This window comes from Microcebus murinus, chromosome 7 (assembly GCF_040939455.1).
Source record: "Microcebus murinus isolate Inina chromosome 7, M.murinus_Inina_mat1.0, whole genome shotgun sequence".
NCBI classification, from domain to species: domain Eukaryota; kingdom Metazoa; phylum Chordata; class Mammalia; order Primates; family Cheirogaleidae; genus Microcebus; species Microcebus murinus.
Genome location: NC_134110.1, coordinates 62,509,301 through 62,530,613, shown reverse-complemented (window position 1 = coordinate 62,530,613; position 21,313 = coordinate 62,509,301). Strand labels below are relative to the sequence as shown.

The window sequence follows — 21,313 nt, the reverse complement described above, 5'->3', positions numbered from 1 at the left end:
CCATTGAGGCTGTAGCTAGTTCTTCTGCTGTTTACTCAGGAACTCTAAAAGCAGATTCTGAAAAAGAAAGATTTACATCTCTTTTCCCTCCATTCACCTCTCTTCAGAAGTTGTACAAAACAGAACCCCTGCAGAGTACCAATTAGTGAAAGAATTCAGGATTATTCTTTAACCATTACTGGGGAAATTGTAGGATTAGGTATTTTCCTATGTGAGGTTAGGTATTTTCCTGTTAATTTTGTAAGGCTGCCCTTATAGATAGGCTAATTAAAACACATTCTTAAATATAAATGTATGTGTGTGTGTATATATATATATATATGATATGTGGTACATATAAAAATACCTATTCAATAAAGTGTAGACATTGTTAAGAATTGTCAAGAGTCTAAATTTGACCCTATTTGCAAGTTAACAAGTTAGCCTACCACAGTTTCACAAATGATGATAAAAAACAGAGTGTTCTATCAAAATGAAAGACAGGCCGGGCGCTGTGGCTCACGCCTGTAATCCTAGCTCTTGGGAGGCCGAGGCGGGCGGATTGCTCAAGGTCAGGAGTTCAAAACCAGCCTGAGCAAGAGCGAGACCCCGTCTCTACTATAAATAGAAAGAAATCAATTGGCCAACTGATATATATATATAAAAAAAAATTAGCCGGGCATGGTGGCGCATGCCTGTAGTCCCAGCTACTCGGGAGGCTGAGGCAGAAGGATCACTCGAGCCCAGGAGTTTGAGGTTGCTGTGAGCTAGGCTGACGCCACGGCACTCACTCTAGCCTGGACAACAAAGCGAGACTCTGTCTCAAAAAAAAAAAAAAAAGAAAGACAGTTTGTTACTTACAACAAAGCATCTGCAAATGTGCCAGTTCCCCAAGGCTTAATTCACTTAGAGTGACATGAAGAAGACCAGTTGCCGACACCAGCACACACAGTTTTATTACAAGAGAGGATCCCTGAATTTGGAGAACTTGAATCTTTTGTAATGGACAGTAAGCCTGCCTGCCATTTTCTCTGTAGGGAGACACAATCTCTGTCTTCCATGGCTGTTTGCTATACATATATCCTTGAAAACATTGTCTGGGAAAAAGACAGTCAATGACTTTACCTATAAGATATATGGAAACATGGCAGACCCATGGAGAATTATCTCCTAACCGACATAAGCTCTTAAAAGCCTCTGTGAGGGCAATACCTTTCATCTAATCAAGGAATCCATAAACTATAGCCTGCAGGCCAAATCCAGCCCAACACCTATTTTTGTAAATAAAATTTTGTTAAAACATAGACCCACTCATTTATATATTGTTTATATGCTACAGTAGTCAAAGTCAAGTAGTTGCAACAGAGACCATGTGTCAAATAAAGTCTAAAGTATTTGCTAAATAGCCTTTTACAGAAAAAGTTTACTGACCACTGATCTAGTCTAAACATTTCACATTATGACAAGGCTTTATAAAATTTACTAAGCCCACTTTTTGCTCTAAAATATTTTAAGATTTTTAAAAGTTATTCTTTAATCCTTATTGATTTCTTCCCAATTACTGAGGGTTACCTATCTGTACTATAGTTCTCTCATTATCAAGAGTTATTATGAAGCTATTATCAATGATTAGCATATTTTTTAACTTTTTAGCTTTAAAAATAATCATATAACAAGTTATCATATTGTAAGTATTTGGTTTGTAAATATTGCTTATTTGTCAGGCTTCATATTTTTGAAAACCTACTAAAATATGGGAGTCATTATAATAAGGTAAAAACAGCTTCCTGGGTTCTAGAATCCAAGAGGCCCAGCTCTACAATTTATTATCATTGAGATCCTTGACAAGTTGTTTACCCCTCCTGAGCTTTCTTTTCCTGATCTGTAAAATGGGTTTTTACTCTGATTAAAATTTACAGAATTACCATTAAAATTAAATGTAATAATGTAAATCTTCACACATAGCAGGCACTTTAAAATATTATTTATCTTCCTTAAAGTATAAACTTTAGAAAGTAAATCTTATATTTATGTATCTCTTTAGAGTTGGAAAGAGCTAGAGTAATCTTATTCCATCTTTTAAATTTTTTTATGGATGAGGAAACTGAGGCTCAGATTGGTTAGATGACTTTAGCTCAAGGTGACAAAACTAACAACTAAATTTAGATTAGAATTAAGCTGTCTCTCTCTGCTTCCCAGTTATTGTCTTTGTAGTACACTATGTATTTGACTGTGTTTGATATAAATGTGTAAAATACCTAACAAAGATGAGACTAAAACACTGTAGAGTTTAGGGTTTGTAGTCGCATTGAAAGAAACCATGGATTTGTACAACTGCCTCTGCTCTAAGTTTTAACTCAGAAGTTCTTAATATATTTTTGTTATTTCTCTTTAAGGAAAAATATTATCTTGAACGATGTCATGTTACACACCTGCATTTGCTTGAAACTTGGTAGCTTGATAAATTGATAAGATAAATGGGTCATATGTTAAGTTTTTTGAAAAACCAACCCAAACATAGATCCTAATAAAAGAATGTTACACATTTCCTTTTTAAGTCTAAAAAGTATTTCTCAGGGCTCTTAAATTACCATATTCTGATACCAAGGGAAAATAAAATCTGGACTTAGAGTCTTGTTTGTACTTAGAGGGTTTTCCGGACAGGAAGGCAGTCTTGATGCAATGCAGTAAGCCACAATACCAGTGGGGCATTACAGGTGAAAAATCTGCAGCTGTACCCCTTCACCACAATGTATTACAACGGTACTCTGGAATATTTCCTGTACAGAAATAGGGTTTGGTTAACTTTGTTTCCCAAGAGTAGATCACATTAAAATGTTATAAAATCATGATTTCCTGCATTTGAATACTTGTGGTTTCTCAACTGGTTCCAATATTATAAGGGTTTTGGATTTTTTTTGTATGACTTCTATTAGTTGAAGATGTATAGAAGCTTTTCTTTTCCTTCTTCAAAATCAACTAAAAAGCAGACACATATAAAAAGAAATAATATTACATTACAGGCTAAAACATTTGAGCTTGCAAGCATATTTGTCTTTTATCTAATTATTAGTGGAGTTTTTATAATGAAGAGAAACATAAAAACCAAATTCCATTATTGTAATACATTTTTTTAAATCATTAACTATTGAAAAGTATCTCTACTCAATTTGGATTTGTTCTGTGTGATAAATGTGTCTCCTATTATAAATTGTAAATAACTGTAAGAAATGTTCTTTATGTTTAAAAGGATAGTTAACTTCTAACACATTCATAAATAGAAATCTCTTATTGTATAGGGTCAAACTGTTTTTTTTAGCTTATTAAGTTTTAATGTTTATATTGCTGTCCTTTCATCCCTATTTCTACATATGCACTGTCTCTTTCTGTCACTGAACATGTCTATTTTATGCTCAGATATCACTTTTTAACTGCTTACTCTCTTCCTGTCATCACACCTATTATTGGTTGCACATTTTTCAAGTAATCTCTGTCTAGTCATTAATTGACCACTAAGCTAACCAAGTAGAGACTTCATTGGCCACACAATAAAGATTAGAAACTTGGCCAGGCATGGTGGCTCATGCCTGTAATCCTAGCACTCTGGGAGGCCGAGGTGGAAGGTTTGTTTGAGCTCAGGAGTTCGAGACCAGCCTGAGCAAGAGCGAGACCCCATGTCTACTAAAAATAGAAAGAAATCAACTAGACAACTAAAAATATATAGAAAAAATTAGCCAGGCATAGTGGCACATGCCTATAATCCCAGCTACTTGGGAGGCTGATGCAGGAGGATTGCCTAGGAGTTGAGCCTAGGAGTTTGAGGTTGCTGTGAGCTAAGCTGACTCCACGGGACTCTAGTCTGGGCAACAGAGCAAAACTCTGTCTCAAAGAAAAAAAAAGAAAGAAACTTTACAAAATTAGTTTATAAATATCACTAAATTAATAATTAAAACATATGGCCATGACAGTAATCCCTGGGAAGGGAGAGAATCTTATTTTCACAGTTGCCATTGTTTATTGATAATAATATAGTTAATGTTATTTATTAATATAAAATTTTATATCATTGAAAATGTCAAATTTTCAATAGAAAATTGTAAGATATGCATAGCCTATATATAGGAAAAAAGCAATCAATAGAAACTGTCCCTGAAAAAACCCAGATGTTGGATTTTCAGACAAACACACGTAAGTCACCTATTTTAAATATATTCAAAGAACTAAAGGGAAGTATGGGAATAATATTTTACCAAATAGAGACTATTACTGAAGAGAAATAATTTTAAAAAACAAATAGAAATCCCACAGTTGTATAATAGCTGAAATGAAAATTTTACTAGAGGGGCTCAACAATGGATTTGAGCAGGCAGAAGAAAAAATCAGAACATGGGTCAACTGAGATTATCGAGTCTAAAGAACTGAAAGAAAAAAGAATGATGAAAAATGAACAGAGCCTCAGAGATATGTGGTATAACTTCAGGTATACCTACCAATGTATGCATACAGGGAATCCCAAAAGGAGAGGAGAGAAAGGGGAAGAAAGACTATTTGAAGAAATAATGATTGAACACTTCCCAAATTTGTTAACAAATGTTAATCAGTACATCTGAGAAGCTCAGTGAACTTCAAGTAGAATAAACTCAAAGATATATTCATACCTACACACAAATTGTCAAAAGATAAACTATTGAAAGCAACAAGGGATAAGTAATTTATCACATATAAGGGATATTCAATAATATTAACAGCTGATTTTTTTGTCAAAATCCATAGAAACCCGAAGGCAGTGAGATGACATATTCAAAGTACTGAAGGAAAAAACTGCTAATGAGAAAAAACCTGCCAAATAAAGTAACTTATAAATGACTGGGATAAATGGCAAAAATTAAAACGTATTATCCATTTAGATTGCTTCCTAAGAATCCCCTGTAAAGAAACTGGAACTGGAAATTGTAAAATGATACATTATGGGGTCTATTTTTCTTCTTTAAAGATAATTAAAGAGCAGGATTTACAGCCCATAGGTCTGCCACTTACTAAATGTGTAATCTTGAGCAGGTTGCCTGACTTCTCTAAGCCACAATTATCTGTAAAATAGGAATATTTTACTCACTAAGATAATGCATAAGGAAAATCTATAAATCTATAAATTATAAAGGGCTATTCAAAAGGCAGTTTCTTCTACCAAAGCTGATATCACTGTTACTATTACTGCTACTACCAAAAACACAGATGATGGCAAAATAGCTATTCTTTCCCGTGCTTTGATCACCTGGTGACTTGGCAGCCTGGGAAATCTAGAAATTTGGTGGGAGGAATGATGAAGACAGTGTCCTCTACTGTAACCAGGTTTTAAAAACTGACTCCAGTATGGAAGCTGTGGCTTAGTATTCACTGACCAGCCCTACACAGTCAGCTACCCTGGCTCTATTTTGTCAAAATACAAAGGAAAGGACAATTGAAGCAGACTGATAAGATACATCAGTTACTAGACCTCCCTTCTCTTTCACTCTTTATTAATATTATGCACATACCTACAGAAAAGACACTGCCTCTGTATCTTTTGCCTACCTTGATTAGTAGGACTGAGTGGGCAAAGGGTAATGGCCTAGCTTTAGCAGCCCCTGCACAAAGAAATCAGAGCTATTCATCCATGAGGACAGATGGGCAGTCGTAACCTTGCTAATAGTCTTGGCAGTACTATTAAGTAATAAAAACAATTAAGTGCCAAAATATTCTTTGTACCAAAAATATTTTTAAATGGCCAACACACATGCAGATCTTCCCAAATTAGCCATCAAATGGAAACAAATTGTGGAATAACATTTTAAATGCAAAAATACATGTGTTCTTACCAACTGGCAGATATACAACCTAAAATATATTCATACGCAAAGACCACATATGCTTAGAGTACAGTTTATTATGTATGGCTGGCTAATTTTTTAGGTCCTGTCAAATAATGGATAGGAAAACAAAATGTAATAAAAAAATATATAATCTTGACAGTCATTTGAAATGTACCATGTGTTGCATGTGGAATGTTTTCCAGTGAAACCATTTTACTTGTTCCCACTTCCCATGACTCAGTACTAGATATTCAGGCTTTCTAAACTATTTTTTGGCAACCAAACTTTGTTGGAATAGTCATCTTTCCTTCAGGTTATTCAGTACGAGCATTAATAATAAATCCTCAGTTATAGATATGTAACTAAAGATCATTCACGTCATCTCTTTTCAAACCTAAAAGCATATAATAAAGTTATTTTAATAGATCACACAAAATAGAGCCCAGAATTATTCCTTCAGAATAATTAATTGCTACCATATGAAGCTGTAAGCACAATATGACCACATTAGATTTTTAGTTTAATTATGTCACTACTAACCTAGAAACTAGTTGGGCGATGTCAACTTCTAACTGAAAGACAAAGGAAAATTAGTAAGTAAATGCAAAATTTGTTTGAAAATGAGTATGATAGCAACATAATTTGAATGAAAGAACCATCGCATAAAACAAGACCTTTTTAAAATAAAAGACTGTTAAAGAAGGTAATTGTTATCTTTTCAGCAAGCATCTTCACTCATTAATTTATTTTTATTTTTTTATTTTTTTAAAGACCAACAAATGCATTATTTCAATCATTAATTTAAATACTACTTATTAAGCATATACCATGTACTAGACCCTGTGTTAAAAGCTTATTGGAAAAATAGCTAGAGTTCTTTAAGAATACTGGTCCAAGAACACATGGCATGCAAGCCAGGCCTCAAAAAGTAGCAGTAGGCTACTTTTAGAACCACAGGCATTGTCCCTACCCCTCCTAGATCAGGACTCGATTCCAACACATGCCTCACTTCTCCCTTTTCTAGTCACTGCCCAATCTATAAGATGTATCTCTTCCTGTCTAGATACTCATTTGTATCTCTTTTTCCTACTCACATCAACCTTTGTCTTCCTCTACCTGCCACACCCTTTCATTGAGCCCTCTAGAACACCTGCTCTGTGATTAGTAAACTCCTCTAAACCTCCTCCTCTCCTTCAAGCATTTCTTCTACCCCATTACTTTGAATGAAATCTTGCTGTCACCTGTGACTCTATTCAACACTGCAACCCTCTGAAGTGGAGGCTGTTTATTCCCTCACATCCTTTTACCTCAAGGCCAGAAGACGAAGTGTTCTTGCTCACCAGTGCCACCTGCCTTTACTCTCCTACCCTCCTATAAAATGCCATTGTTCCTTAAGACTTATTCCAACTAAGTCTATCATCATCACCCCTCTTTGTTGTTGCCAGCTACTTTGTGGTCATTCTCTTATTCTCATAAGTCTTTGGCACACGGCTTCCAGCGTTTGCCTCACTGCCATCAGCATTCATGATCTTGTCTCACTAGAGATCTTCTCCACTCTACTTGACTACCCATTCCCACACACAAGCCCTGGGTCTTGTTATCATCCGAGACTGCTCTGCCTCCTAAATCATTTATTCCAGTATCCTAATCTCTCTCACAGCCTCTCCTACCTCACCAGCCTGCTTATTCACAACTGCCACTACAGTCATTCATTAAACTAAATGTTAACCTATAGTTCTCTGATTTCTCCCTATCCATCAGCTCACTCTTTTTATGTTCTTTTTTTTTTTTTTTTTAAATAGAGATGAGATCTCACTCTGTTGCCCAGGCCAGAGTGCAGTGTCACAATTAGAACTCACTGCACCCCTGAACTCTCAAGCAGTCCTCCTGCCTCAACCTCACAAGGATGGGACTACAGGCACATGCCACTGTACCTGGCTATTTTTTTTTTTTTTTTGGTAGAGAAAAGGACCTCGTCATATTGCCCAGGCTGCTCTCACTCCTGGCCTCAAGTGAGCGTTTTGCCTCAGCCTCCTGAGTAGCTGGTTCATATCCTCTTTTAACCAGTTTACATTCTTAGTTCATCATTTAAAACACCCTTGTGTAAATAAATACCCTGAACTTCACTACCCTCTGTCCTTCTGTTATATGCTCCTGACAAAAGGCTAGGGCTGGATGACCCCATAACTAGCTCATCAGCACAGTTAACATCATCTTCCACTCTCCGGAATAGCCAGTATTTTCACTGGGATGGTTTATTGGTGCCTTCAGCTCAGCTTGTCTGAAAATGAACTCATGATCTCCTCTCCTATACCCCACACATACCCAAATCAGTCTTACCTATCCCAGGAAATGATGTCAGTCTCCATATGATTGCTTAGGCCAGCAACCTGGGAGTTATCCTTGACACCCTCCTCTCACTTCTCACATATAGTCAATCACTAAGACTTATTAGTTATTAAGTCCCAACAATCTCCCACATACCACTCCAGTGCCACCAACCATACTCTGAGCTCTTAATACCAACATTTCTAGCTTACACCTCTTAATTCATCTTATTGCATCCATGCTTGGATCTATTCTCTGTAGTATCCAGAATCTTTGAAAAATATAAATTTGCCTACATTACTTCTTTGCTTAAAACTCTTCAAAGATATTCCATTGACATTAAGATAAAGTCCAAAATCCTTAATTTGGCCTGAAAACAATATAGGTTTTATTACCTTCACAAATGAGGGAACCGAGGCCCAGATTCATTAAGTAAGTTCCCCAAGGTCATAGAGTAGTGATTGAAGTGGCAGGGCCAGGATTTTATTTCAAGTATGACACCAGTGAGATTTATTTTTTTAGGATGGAGAAATAAGATAAGGATTATATTATCTGTATGTTTTTCCTTTTATAAATCTATAGCGCAATATATATTTGAATAAAATTACCTTTAAAATACTAATTATACTCAGTGCTATTATTAGCTTTTGTTTTGAAGTAATGAAGACTTACACAGTTGGCCTTTCATATCTATGGGTTCTGCATCTGTGGATTCAACCAACCATGGATTGCAATATTCAAGAAAAAAAATTGCATCCATACTGAACATATAGAGACTCCTTTTTCTTGACATTATTCCCTAAACAATACAGTATAACAGTTATTTACGTAGCATTTACATCATATTAGGTATGAGTAATCTAGAGATGATTTAAAGCCTTCAGGAGGATGTGTATACGTTACATGAAAATGCCATGCCATTTTATATCAGAGACTTGAACATACACCGATTTGGTATCTACAGGAGATCCTAAAACCAATTCCCCAAGCATACCAAGGGATGACTGTTTATTTTTATGATGGGAAAAAAAGGAAAAATGTGTGACTTTTGTAAATGGATTTATAGGCACACAATTTTATTTTTTAAGGAGTTTTATTTGGTGAGAATTCATTAATACCATTTTATTAACTGAAGAAAATAGGGTATATAAAGGAAAATCCTGACAAACACATCACTAACATATTTTGGGGTGTATTTCTATAGTAGTTTTATAAATTTTCAGAGTAGCTGAGAATGTTCTAATTGAAGTATGTAACCACAGAGCCAGCTTCACACAAGTTGAGAATAAAATAAAGTCTTTCTTTGGCATTCTTCCATATCTTTTATTTTGAACTCACACAATTCCTCCTTCTCTAAGCCCTACTGTTGGTACATTCCACTTTTATTATCTCTAAACTGCCTAATGGCTTCCCACAATGATTCCCAGATTGGATGGCTTTAAATTATGGACGTACTCCAACTCTTGACTTGTTCTTCAAAACTTATTAGTACTTTTTCCATAAAGCCCTATTCTACCTTCCAACGTGACAGCTAATTTTCATACGCTATTATATATTAATTTTAATGTAGAACTTCTGGAGATAATGCCAGAAACAAGTAATTTTTTCACCTTATTTTCTGTATAACCTCTACACCAAGAAAATTATGTTCAGCTTTACATTCCATTATTTGTATTACAAAAAACAGTAGGTATATTAATATTCTTTTTCTAAATTCATTTGCCCTCTTCCATTGAGATTTTTATGTCTCTCTAGGGGTTTATTTAATTTTTATTTTTTACTTTTTGTGAGACAGAGTCCCACGGTGTTACCTGGGCTAGAGTGCCGTGGTGTCAGCCTAGCTCACAGCAACCTCAAACTCCTGGGCTTAAGCAGTCCTCCTGCCTCAGCCTCCCAAGTAGCTGGGACTACAGGCATGCACCACCATGCCTGGCTAATTTTTTCTATATATTTTTAGTTGGCCAATTAATTTCTTTATATTTTTTTAGTAGAGACGGGGTCTCGCTCAGGCTAGTTTTAAACTCCTGACTTTGAGCAATGCGCCCGCCTTGGCCTCCCAGAGTGCTAGGATTACAGGCGTGAGCCACTGCGCCTGGCCTCTCTATGGGTTTAGACCCCACTTTCTACATCCTGCCTGAGAAGGGTAAATAATTAAATAGCTAACATTTCCTAAGCTCTTACCATGTTGAATGAAATCAAATGCTTTGTCTGAGATTCAATAGGTCTGACTCCAAGGTTCATACTTTCATCTTGTTTCCATCTTCTTTGGAGAGAATCTTTAATGTGTCAGAGATACACATACTGACTCACCCAGTATGTGTATATTCATTCATTCATTCATGAATTATTTATTCATTCAGCAACTCTTTTTGAACATTTGCTGTATACACTATGCCAGGTGCTGTAAAAATCCAAAACTTAGCCAAATGGAAATCATTCCCTCAAGGAATGTTGCCACCAGAGAAGATATCATGTAGAGAAATAACTACAACATGAGATATACAGTGATAAGAGCTATGAAACAGATTCCCTTTTTTAAAAAGTTATTGGTGTTCAGAAAAGGGAAGAATTTTTCCATATGGGGAGGTGAAAAGGCTCACAGAAAGGTGACATTTGATTTAGTCTTGATAGATGGGAAGGATTTAGACATGAGGCAGTGAGAAAGAAGGGAGCAGACAAGTATTTCAGGCTGAGAGAAAACAGAGGAACAATGACCCAGAGAAGGGAAGTTAGAGAAAATTATGTCATGGAAAGCAGGAAGAGAATTGCAAGAAGTGGTGGCGAAAAGTGGAATGCCATGGACGTGTTACTTATCACTGACCAAAACAGGTTCCTCTGCTTCATTGCACTTAGCCTCTTCTCCATATCCATTTTGTTCTCCCTTCTTCCATTAGCATCTCTCCACACATGGATGCTCAAGTCATTGGTTAAAAGAGAGAAAAGAAACTTCATTATAGGTGGAGGTAACATTTATTATTATTGAAAGGTTAAGAATCACTTATTTAGGAAAGAAAGGTTCAGGAGAAATCTATTCATTCCAGGAGCTTTATTGAGATCCTATTATGTACCCAAAACTGTTAAGAATATTTTTAAAAATAGAGTGCCATTTCTGCCCTCAAGGATGTAGGAGTCTATTAAAGGAGACAAAAAGGTAAATAAGCAATTGCAAAGTATGAGTTTTATGATAGAGTATTGTACTGGGTCCAGAGATGACAAAAGAGAGGCAGTGATTGGCTCTGAGAATGGAAATTAGGGAATGTTTCCAAAAGAGGAAACACATCTGAGCCCAGTGTAGACAAATAGGACCAACCCACATATTTTTATTTTAAAACTAAATATTTTTAATTCAATAATATATCCTGGATGTCTTTTGTGTAAATATATATAGATATTCCTTATTTATTTTAATAGTTGTGTAGGAATCCATTCTATAGATCTGCATGCTATATTTAACCAATCTCAATGGATAGATATTTGAGTTTTTTTCACTTTTCTTACCAATACACACAGGACTAAAGTAAATACACAAACATACATATATATATACACACATACATGCATATATATATGCATATACATATATATGTACACGACCACATAAATACACACACACATACTCTTGCATTGGAATCTCTTTAAAACCAATTCTTAGCCAGGCGCAGTGGCTCACACCTGTAATCCTAGCACTCTGGGAGGCCGAGGTGGGTGGATCGCTCAAGGTTAGGAGTTCGAGACCAGCCTGAGCAAGAGCAAGAACCCATCTCTACTAAAAAAAATAGAAAGAAATTAATTGGCCAACTAAAAATATATAGAAAAAAATTAGCTAGGCATGGTGGCACATGCCTGTAGTCCCAGCTACTCAGGAGGCTAAGCCAGGAGGATCGCTTGAATCCAGGAGTTTGAGGTTGCTGTGAGCTAGGCTGACGCCACAGCACTCTAGCCCTGGCAATAGAGTGAGACTCTGTCTCAAAAAAAAAAACATAAAATATAAATAAAAATAAAAAATCAATTCTTAGGCCAGGCGTGGTGGCTCACGCCTATAATCCTAGCACTCTGGGAGGCTGAGGTGGGAGGATCATTTGCACTCAGGAGTTCCAGACCAACCTGAGCAAGAGCAAGGCCCCATCTCTACTAAAAATAGAAAGAAATTAGCTGGACAACTAAAAATATATAGAAAAAATTAACTGGGCATGGTCGCATATGCCTGTAGTCCCAGCTACTCGGGAGGCTGAAGCAGAAGGATTGCTTGAGCCCAGGAGTTTGAGATGGCTGTGAGCTAGGCTGACGCCATGGCACTCTAGCCGGGGGAACAGAGTGAGACTCTGTCTCCAAAAAAAAAAACCAACAACCAATTCTTAGAAGGATATTTCCTATGTAAAAGAAATATAAGCATTTTCAATAGATAGTGCCAAATTACCCTCCAAAAATACTGTGTAGGAATTTTTTTCCCATATCTGTACAGAAATTAGAACTGTCAGTCTTTTTAAACTGTAAGATTAATAAGTAAAAATATTAAATTATTGCTTTAATTTACATTTCTTTGAATATTAATAAAGTTGAGTATTTTTTCATGTTTACTGGTTGGGTATATTTCTTCTTGTGAACTCATTGCTGTCAGGGTCTGGGATTTTACCCTATAAGATAACAAGGTATCCTATTAGTGTTTCATGGATTCTGGCAAGAGACACAAGACTCCTGGGTCAGAGACAAAGACCTTTATTGCTTGTGGCATGGCAAGCAGCATGAGTATCATGTTTCCATTGGTTCTCCTTGTCCCTAAGTCTCACAAAGGGCAATGCAAAATGTCCCCAGGGAGATGTTGTGCTTGCAGTAGATATTTGGCACAGTGGAGAAACATGGAAGTTGTCAAATCCACCTCTTTCCCTTTTAGAGCGAATCTGCTCTTTTCTATTAATATATGCTTACATATCATTTTCTCATTGATTTATCAGAGCTCTCTGCTATCAGAACAAATGTTCTTTGATGTGCCATTATTACCTGTCTTATCCTAGTTTGCTTTTTAAAATTTACATTTATCATAGGTTTCATGTCATGCATAGAAAATGCTGCCCTATTATAAAATTTTTAAGAATTTTAACAGATTTTTTCTCTTATGCCTTTACTTTTTATCCTTGAGCATTTTGATCCTTTTGGAATTTACTTCTATGTAAAGAATGACATAGGAACCCACTTTGGCTTTACCAAATGACTAGTCAGGGTCTTGAAACCTCATGTTCTCTCTACCCCCTACTTATTTGAAATCTTCATTACATACTAAAATTTAATCTGTACTTACCTCTTTTTCTGTTTTTTAATTCTGTTCTTTTAGTCTATTTGTATGTTATTATTCCAACCTTACCTTTTAATTACTATTGAGTTTACAATACATTTAATACCATGTAGAGCCGGGCGTGGTGGCTCACGCCTGTAATCCTAGCACTTTGGGAGGCTGAGGCGGGCGGATTGCTCAAGGTCAGGAGTTCGAAACCAGCCTGAGCGAGACCCCGTCTCTACCAAAAATAGAAATAAATTAATTGACCAACTAAAAATATATATACAAAAAATTAGCCGGGCCTGGTGGCGCATGCCTGTAGTCCCAGCTACTCAGGAGGCTGAGGCAGTAGGATCGCTGAGCCCCAGAGATTGAGGTTGCTGTGAGCCAGGCTGACGCCACGGCACTCACTCTAGCCTGGGCAACAAAGTGAGACTCTGTATCAAAAAAAAAAAAAAAAAAATACATGTAGAATTTGTTCTTCATTATTTCCTTTTATTTAAAAAACTGTGGCTATTTTCACATATTATTCCTGAGTGAGTCTTTAAAAATAAACCATGTGAATATACAGTAATTATGAAAAGGAATTCTGAACTATTTTTTATAACCTTGTCTTCCTTTAAAAGTCTTAATGTTATAACTTTTATGAAGGTTTAGTTTGAATTTCAGCAAATATGGAAGCATGATCTCTATTTGTAACTTCTAATCTTTTTTTTAATTTTATTTTAACATAGGTTCCTTGTAGTTTGGAATACTGGGATGAACTCCAGAAGGTTTTTGTTGCATTTCGAGAATTTAGTTTGTCTGAAAGCAAAGTTTGTGAACTGCAATTGCCGGATATCAATCTTGTGAATGACCAGAAAAAACTAGTATCCTCAGATCTTTGGAGAATTGTCTTGAACAGCAGTCAAAACGGAGCTGATGACCAAAGGTAATTCAATGAAAGATGAGATAGTGGCATTTGCTAGGAAAGAATGATCAAGTCATTTCTTATCTAATGACCCCTCACTTAGCTGTATCTCAGCTGTCTAGCAGCTACATATGTCTGAACTACAGATGAGAACCAGGAGGAAAAACAAAATCTGATATTTCAAAATCTGTGTACTAAAAATCCTGTGTTTTACTTATAAGACAGCTCTATGAGACCTCGTCCTTAAATATAAAACAAAAATGCAAAAAAAAAAAAATCTAAAAGAAAAAATCCTCACCAGTTATCCTAAACCCAAAAATATAGAAGAAAAGAGCCATACACACCCCTCAATAGCCATTTAATGACACTGTAATCAATGTGTGTAATGAAAAACCCAGGGCATTAAGAAAAGGTTAAATAAATTGAATTGTGTCCTTCTAAAAGGTAAATATTAGAAATATTTCCATCTTAAATGCTTTTTGGAAACTTTAAAAGACAAGTCTCCAGACATTAGGAAAACTTGGCTTACTAACCAAAAAAATTTATACCCAAAGGATTTTAGATAGCTGAAGTTTTATCTAGCTGTAAGGTCTCTTTGGCCATATTGAATTTCTAGAGCTATAGAACAGGTATTCTAAATAAGCAGTCCCCAACCTTTTTAGCATCAGGTACCGGTTTCATGGAAGACAATTTTTCCCCACGCATGGGAGGCAGAGTGCAGGGGGAAAGTCAGGGCAGAAGAGGAACTGGGGAGCAGGACTGGGAAAAGGGGGTAGGTGGAGTTCAGGCACAGTACTGTTTTCCTAACAGGCCCAGGATGGTACCTGGCAGCGGCCAGGAGATTGGGGACCTCAGTTCTAAATCATATCCCCAGAACGTTCTATCCTACACCTCCTATAGGATATCTCGTGAATGGTAGAAAGGGCCATATTGTCCCCATTTCAGTGTTTGCCTGGTAACACATCCATTGACTTACGGTAGAGAAAAACGGCTTCAGCAACTGTTCTTTAGCATTTCTAGCTTACACATCCCTAAGCCTTTTTGCACATGCTCCCATAAAAGACAAGAAAGAGAAAGTAAACCACAATAAGTGAAATAAGTGAAACAGTTTTCTCAGGTTATATTCTATAATGTGTCCTGTGAGGCTGTGCTGTTCGTTGCTATTGACACCCTTCATTGCAGTTCCTCTGATGGGTTAACTTTAGTGTCATCTTATTCCTTTTATATAATCCCTTATTCTCCCTGACCCCCCAGTGACATTCTGACACTAACAGAGAGAAAAACATCCACCATTAGAATACCCTGCAAATCAGTAGTTTTCTCCTTTTCTATATTACCTTTATTTTTGCCCATATGTATACATGTTTTTACAAGGTTATGATCATATCATACCATTTTGTATCCTGATTTCTACTTTATATTATAAATAATTATGAATGCTTTTTCTTTGGAAATGTTTATTATTTGTCAATAATAATATATGTTCATTGAAGAACATCTGGAAAATAAAATAACACCACCCATAATCATAGCACACTGTGGTAACCTTTGTTAACATTTAGGTCTGTAGACTCACAGTCTTTTTCACTGATGACCTTGTATGCTTGATAATAATAATGAGTTTTATATTTCATATATTCTATTTCTAGGTCATTTGGGCTCTTTAAAAGTTGTTACCTTCCTAGAATATTAGTTAGTGTGTAGAATTAGTGAAAATATATTAGAGTAGTAAGATCTTGATTTTACTTGCATGTAATGGCAATCAAAAGGACACCCATCCTGTGTGGAATTAGCAGATGGATAGAAAGATTACCTTATCTAAGTTTAGGTTACCTGGTCAGAAACCAGAAAATCTCAGAAAATAGAGCTATGGATGATCAAATTGATTTTTAAAACTTTGAGTTTCATTAGTAGTATCATGTTAGTGATTTCTTGATTCTGATTATGAAAGAATGTATTTTCATCATTGAAAGAGCATTTTAGACAAGGTTAATTTCTACTAATTTGAAACATTTATAAAAATTACTTTTGTGATAGGCACTGTAGAAATGCACTGTAGAAATGCAGAGCCTTTAGGGAATAGAAATTTATGCAGGCAATCAAATTCAGGCAGTTTTTCACCAAGCTTCTGACATTGTAATCACAGATCTTTTGTCCCCACTAGGAATTTTTCAGCTAATGTTTCACAATTGATTTCACTTTAAATTGTTTAGCATTAATGATTTTTCAGGTAGAAATGGATATTAATGAAATTAACTTATAAGAGTTGGTTTAAAAGTCAACATAATGTAACAGTATTAAGATATTTTTCAAAAGGGACAATAAATAAATTTCATCCAGTTTCTAGAAAGAAAACATTAATGCTTTGATAATATATCAACAATTCTTGCAGACAGAAAGCTTATACAGTTAGCTTCAGTATATTCTGTCACATGAATAATCTAAATCTAAACAAAAACCTGGTACTTTTATGATTAGAGATTGTCTTATCATAAGTAATAGTCTTCAGTGGTTTGAGAGGATACACATTAGACTGGTGAACATTACTGGAAGAAAATTCATAAAAATAAGTTCCATGAAGTTTTATATTTAAAAAAGAAGAGTCTCTTGCCTGCAATTGAGATGAAGTTGCAACAGTATAGGGTAGCTGCTACAGTGGTAATGGTCTCACTGTACATATGTAAATAGAAAATTTCAAGTTAGAAGACCTGGGTTTCAGTCCTGGTCCCATTATCAAGTGCTATTTGGCCTTAAGATACTGATATCTAAACTCAAACTTTAAGGAATGCATAGGAGCTAACCAGTACAAGGGATGGCAGGGAGCCTTTAGTGCAAATGACTGCAGACAAAGGAGACAATAATCACATCCCACTATCTTTAACTAATGGTTTGCTTGATCATGTGGGTGGTAATGATTATGATTTTTGGAGGGAGCTTTTGAAGTAGAGTAAATGTTGACCTTCAGACTTGGTTTTCACAGTAGTATTGACCTTTGGGAGCCTTCCCCTTCTACTTGCTGTATACTGGACTGGAGGCAAGAGATGCAACCTATGGAGCCTTGGTCAGGCTATCTGCTTTGGCTATTTATCTCTAGTCCCATCACGTATGTATTTGCCCATTATTAAAGCCTGAGTAAACCTCCTTTATCAGTCACATTCTGATAGGAAACAGATGGCACAGATGGCAACTCAGACAATGATTGACATAAGTTTAATGAAAGGACTGTACAAAAGTATGGGCAAGATAGCCAGTGTGGTGTCTAATGCCTATAGTTCAAGACTAGCCTGGGCAATATAACGACACCCTGTCTCTTAAAAAATAAAAAGAATGGGCAGGGTTAAGAGATGGTGCAGTACCCTGTGACTAGGAACCCTAGGAAACCTTCCCATTCTTAGATATAAAGGAGCTAAGCAATAGAGCCAAAACTCTAACTCAGAGTAGTATTTGTAGCTGCTTTTGGTAGCTCAACACAGCGACGTATAGAGACCTGGCTGAGTAGGATCAAGAAAAATACATACCCTTACTTCACTCTCCTTCTGCCTTCTAATATCCTGTGGGCACCTCCCATTGGCTGAACCCAAGGACAAGCCAAAGGACAAAGCAGCTTATTGATGTAGTCCAGGAAGGTCTGGACTACAGACCTTTCTGTAGAGGAGAGAGGAAGGTGGAGAAAGGTAGATGGTGGATCTAGAGAGCAAACAGAAAATATCCAGCAAGCACACAGTCTTATTTGTAATTTGCAGTTTCTTACCCAATAACTGGCCCTGAGAGGAACAAAAGAGAAAAGGAGTCAAGGGCCCTTCTCTCAGGCTTCGGGCCACCCTGCCAGATTCCCCAGGTTTGGTATCAATCAGATGTCTTCTGATGGACCAGAACAACTTTTTGCTTTAATTTTCCCCTCTTACCTTTACCTCCAGAGGCCTAATTCTGGAAGTACTCATTTTGGCTATGTGAAATCACACAAATTACAGGCATGTATCATAACACAGTAATAACGGTGTAGACCTTCATATATATCTTGAGTTAACTTTGTTTTAAGTTGTTTGATGATAACATTGAACTCTGATGATCTGTTCCAAGTCTTTGGTACTTTTTTGTCCATATTGCATGTTCCTTTCTTAACATTGAAACATGTGAGAGCAGATTGCTTACAAGGACTTTTTATCCCCACCCTCAAAATGCCAATGCATGATGGGAGGCATTTTAGAAAGAGAAATGGCCTAAGGGTGTGTGGCTCTTTCCTTATGTGATGAAAATTGAACCTCTGGTGAGTTTTTTGAAGTGCTTTAATCTTTAGACATGCCTCTCCCTCTCTCTTTCTCTCATGCATGCAGGGGTGTGTCCGTGTGTGTGTGTGTGTGTGTGTGTGTGTGTGTGTGTATTTTTTTTCTTCTTACTCCCCTAAGATCCTATAAAATAAATCACTGTCCACTCATGTTTGGTCATCTTTAAGACATTGATCCACAGCTGTGTGTGTGTGTGTGTGTGTGTGTGTGTGTGTGTGTGTGTGTGTGTGTGTATGAGAGAGAGAGAAAGAAGGAACTGCTTTTTATTTCCCAAAGCCTTGATTCTTCTGTATGTAGACAGTGGAAGAATCAGAGAAAGAGCGCTGGTAGGTAAGTCCCTGAATAGTTTCTGTTCTCTCTGCTGGTTGAACTCTCACCTACCAGAAGGTAACTGTGGCCCCCCAGATATTGTTCCCTCTCCATTTGGCTACTTGGATCTGCATTTTTAGAAATACCTAGATTTTTTGGATAACTTTTTTTTTTAGTTTTATAAGCCATTCAGACACAAATGTTGACATTGGAACTGCTTTGTCACCTTAGTCACACACAGGTACAATCCAGGACTTATCCATAAAATTCTCTCCTTTATTTTTTTCCTAGGACTAAACCTGAGCATTACCTTCTCTTCCTTGGGTGAAGGGGTTCAATCATTAACTAAAAGGAAATAGCAAAAGACCTCAAAAGCAGACTTGGGTAAAAAGTCTGCTTTTGAGGTCTTTTGCTATTTCCTTTTAGTTAATGATTGAACTCTATGTAAGAAATCCTCCAAGGAGTAGATCTTTTTCCATCTAGCCCTTCTCCCACATACATTCCCCAAAGTACTGAAGTGTTCCTTAGGTCTCACTTAAAGTTCTAGGCCAATGGTACTGATGAGCTCTCTGTGTCATGTTGCTTATTCTATGACTCTTGGGAAATAACTGTCTTCTTTTTTTTTTCTTAAAGTTTGAGTTAAAGGAGTCCTTTACCAGAGGGCTCATTTAAGGCCCCCATTCATAGTACAATTTGCAACCCATTACTGAGTCATGAAATAACTTAGCAGGTTGCAATTGGAATTTTTTTAATAAAATAAAATAGAAAATATCAGTGTGAAAAAGACAACTTTTGTATGATTCCATTTATATGACATAACAAGAGTAGTCAAATTCATAAAGACAGAAAGTATAGTAGTGGTTGCCAGAGCCTAGGGGGAGGAGAGAATGAGGAATTAGTGTTTAATGGATATGGAATTTCAGTTTGGGGAAATAAAAAAGTTCTGGAGATGAATGGTGGTGATTTTTGCACAACAGTGTGAATGTACTTAATGTCACTTTAAAATGGTTAAAATGATCAATTTTATGTTATCTGTATCTGATCACAATAAAAAATAGCAGTATGTATCATATTTTCAAGAAACCTTTTTTCTCCTGTTTTACATATGTATACTGGGTTACAATAAAAGTATATTAGTTATTTGGGATTAGTTAAGACAGTTGAAAGATGACAACTCTAAGGAGTAGAGAGAATGTGGTGTGGCAGGCACATACATCTTCCTGTGTCCTGTCTGGTCCATTTAGCAGTCTCCCAGGATGGATAGAGCAGTGTTAGTGCAGTGGGCAGAAAACGGTTTACCTGAACCAATGTTGAGAGGCAGTGCCACATTGAGATGAATGCCCATGTGATATCGTGAGGTCACTCTTGGGTAGCTAAAGATATTTTAATGTTAAACTAAGTAAACAGTATGGTACTTTGTTTTGCCAATAAGAAAAAGAGGAATGGATTTTTTTGGAAAATCTGAGTATCAAAAACTATAGTTGGGGCCAGGTGCAGTGGCTCACACCCATAATCCTAGCACTCTGGGAGGCCAAGGTGGCAGGATTGCTTGAGGTTAGCAGTTTGAGACCAGCCTGAGCAAGAGTGAGACCCCGACTCTACTAAAAATAGGAAAAATTAGGCAGGCATGGTGGCAAGTGCCTGTAGTCCCCACTATTCAGGAGGCTGAGGCAGGAGGATCGCTTGAGCCCAGGAGTTTGAGGTTGCTGTGAGCTAGGCTGATGCCACTGCACTCTAGCCTAGACAACAGAGCGAGACTCTATCTCAAAAAAAAAAAACTATAGTTGGCAAGAACTGTTTTAAAATTGATCTCATAGAACTCTCCCTTGGATTTTATTTCCTTTTTTTTTTATTTCAGCATATTATGGGGGTACAGATTTTAAGGTTTCAATAAATGCCCTAAAAACTTCTTTAAGTAGTATAAGGGAAAGAGTTCAAATGTGTAAAACATATATAACTAATATATTTTCCTCTTTTTGAATAAATACCAGTTTTAATTTTACTTTGTTGTTGAAATCTTGTATTTGTAACTGTACAGATAAATTCCTAGAAAGTTGTTTGGATTAATGTGCCAATTTATAGATGTTTTTAGAATATACTTAGCTACATTTTTGTGCATAGCATTTAGTGAATAACCTAGTGCCCCTAAGTCTGTTTTTTTTGTTTTGTTTTGTTTTTTTGTGTGTTTTTTTTTTGGTATGCAATGGAGATTTACTAGCATTGCAGTAAATACTACCACATAACTGTAAACTCTTTGAGGTTGAACAACTCAGTAAACATGTTGGAATGCTCTTAGCTTTCATTTCCACCATTCTGTTTCACAACCTCTTTCAAAACCCAGCTGAAGATTCACACCTCTGAGAATCCCACATGATTCACC

The 21,313-nt window shown here is 36.4% G+C and overlaps 1 protein-coding gene across 4 annotated transcripts in view; it reads left to right on the top strand.

Moving 5' to 3' along the window:
• Window positions 1–21,313, top strand: part of VPS13B (vacuolar protein sorting 13 homolog B) — a 761,111-nt gene that overhangs the window by 639,113 nt on the left and 100,685 nt on the right. For all 4 annotated transcript variants that reach the window (XM_012762009.3, XM_012762013.2, XM_012762010.3 and 1 more), the window contains one exon: window positions 14,163–14,359. In XM_012762009.3, the coding sequence (XP_012617463.2) occupies window positions 14,163–14,359 (197 nt within the window). The remainder of the gene's footprint in view (window positions 1–14,162; window positions 14,360–21,313) is intronic.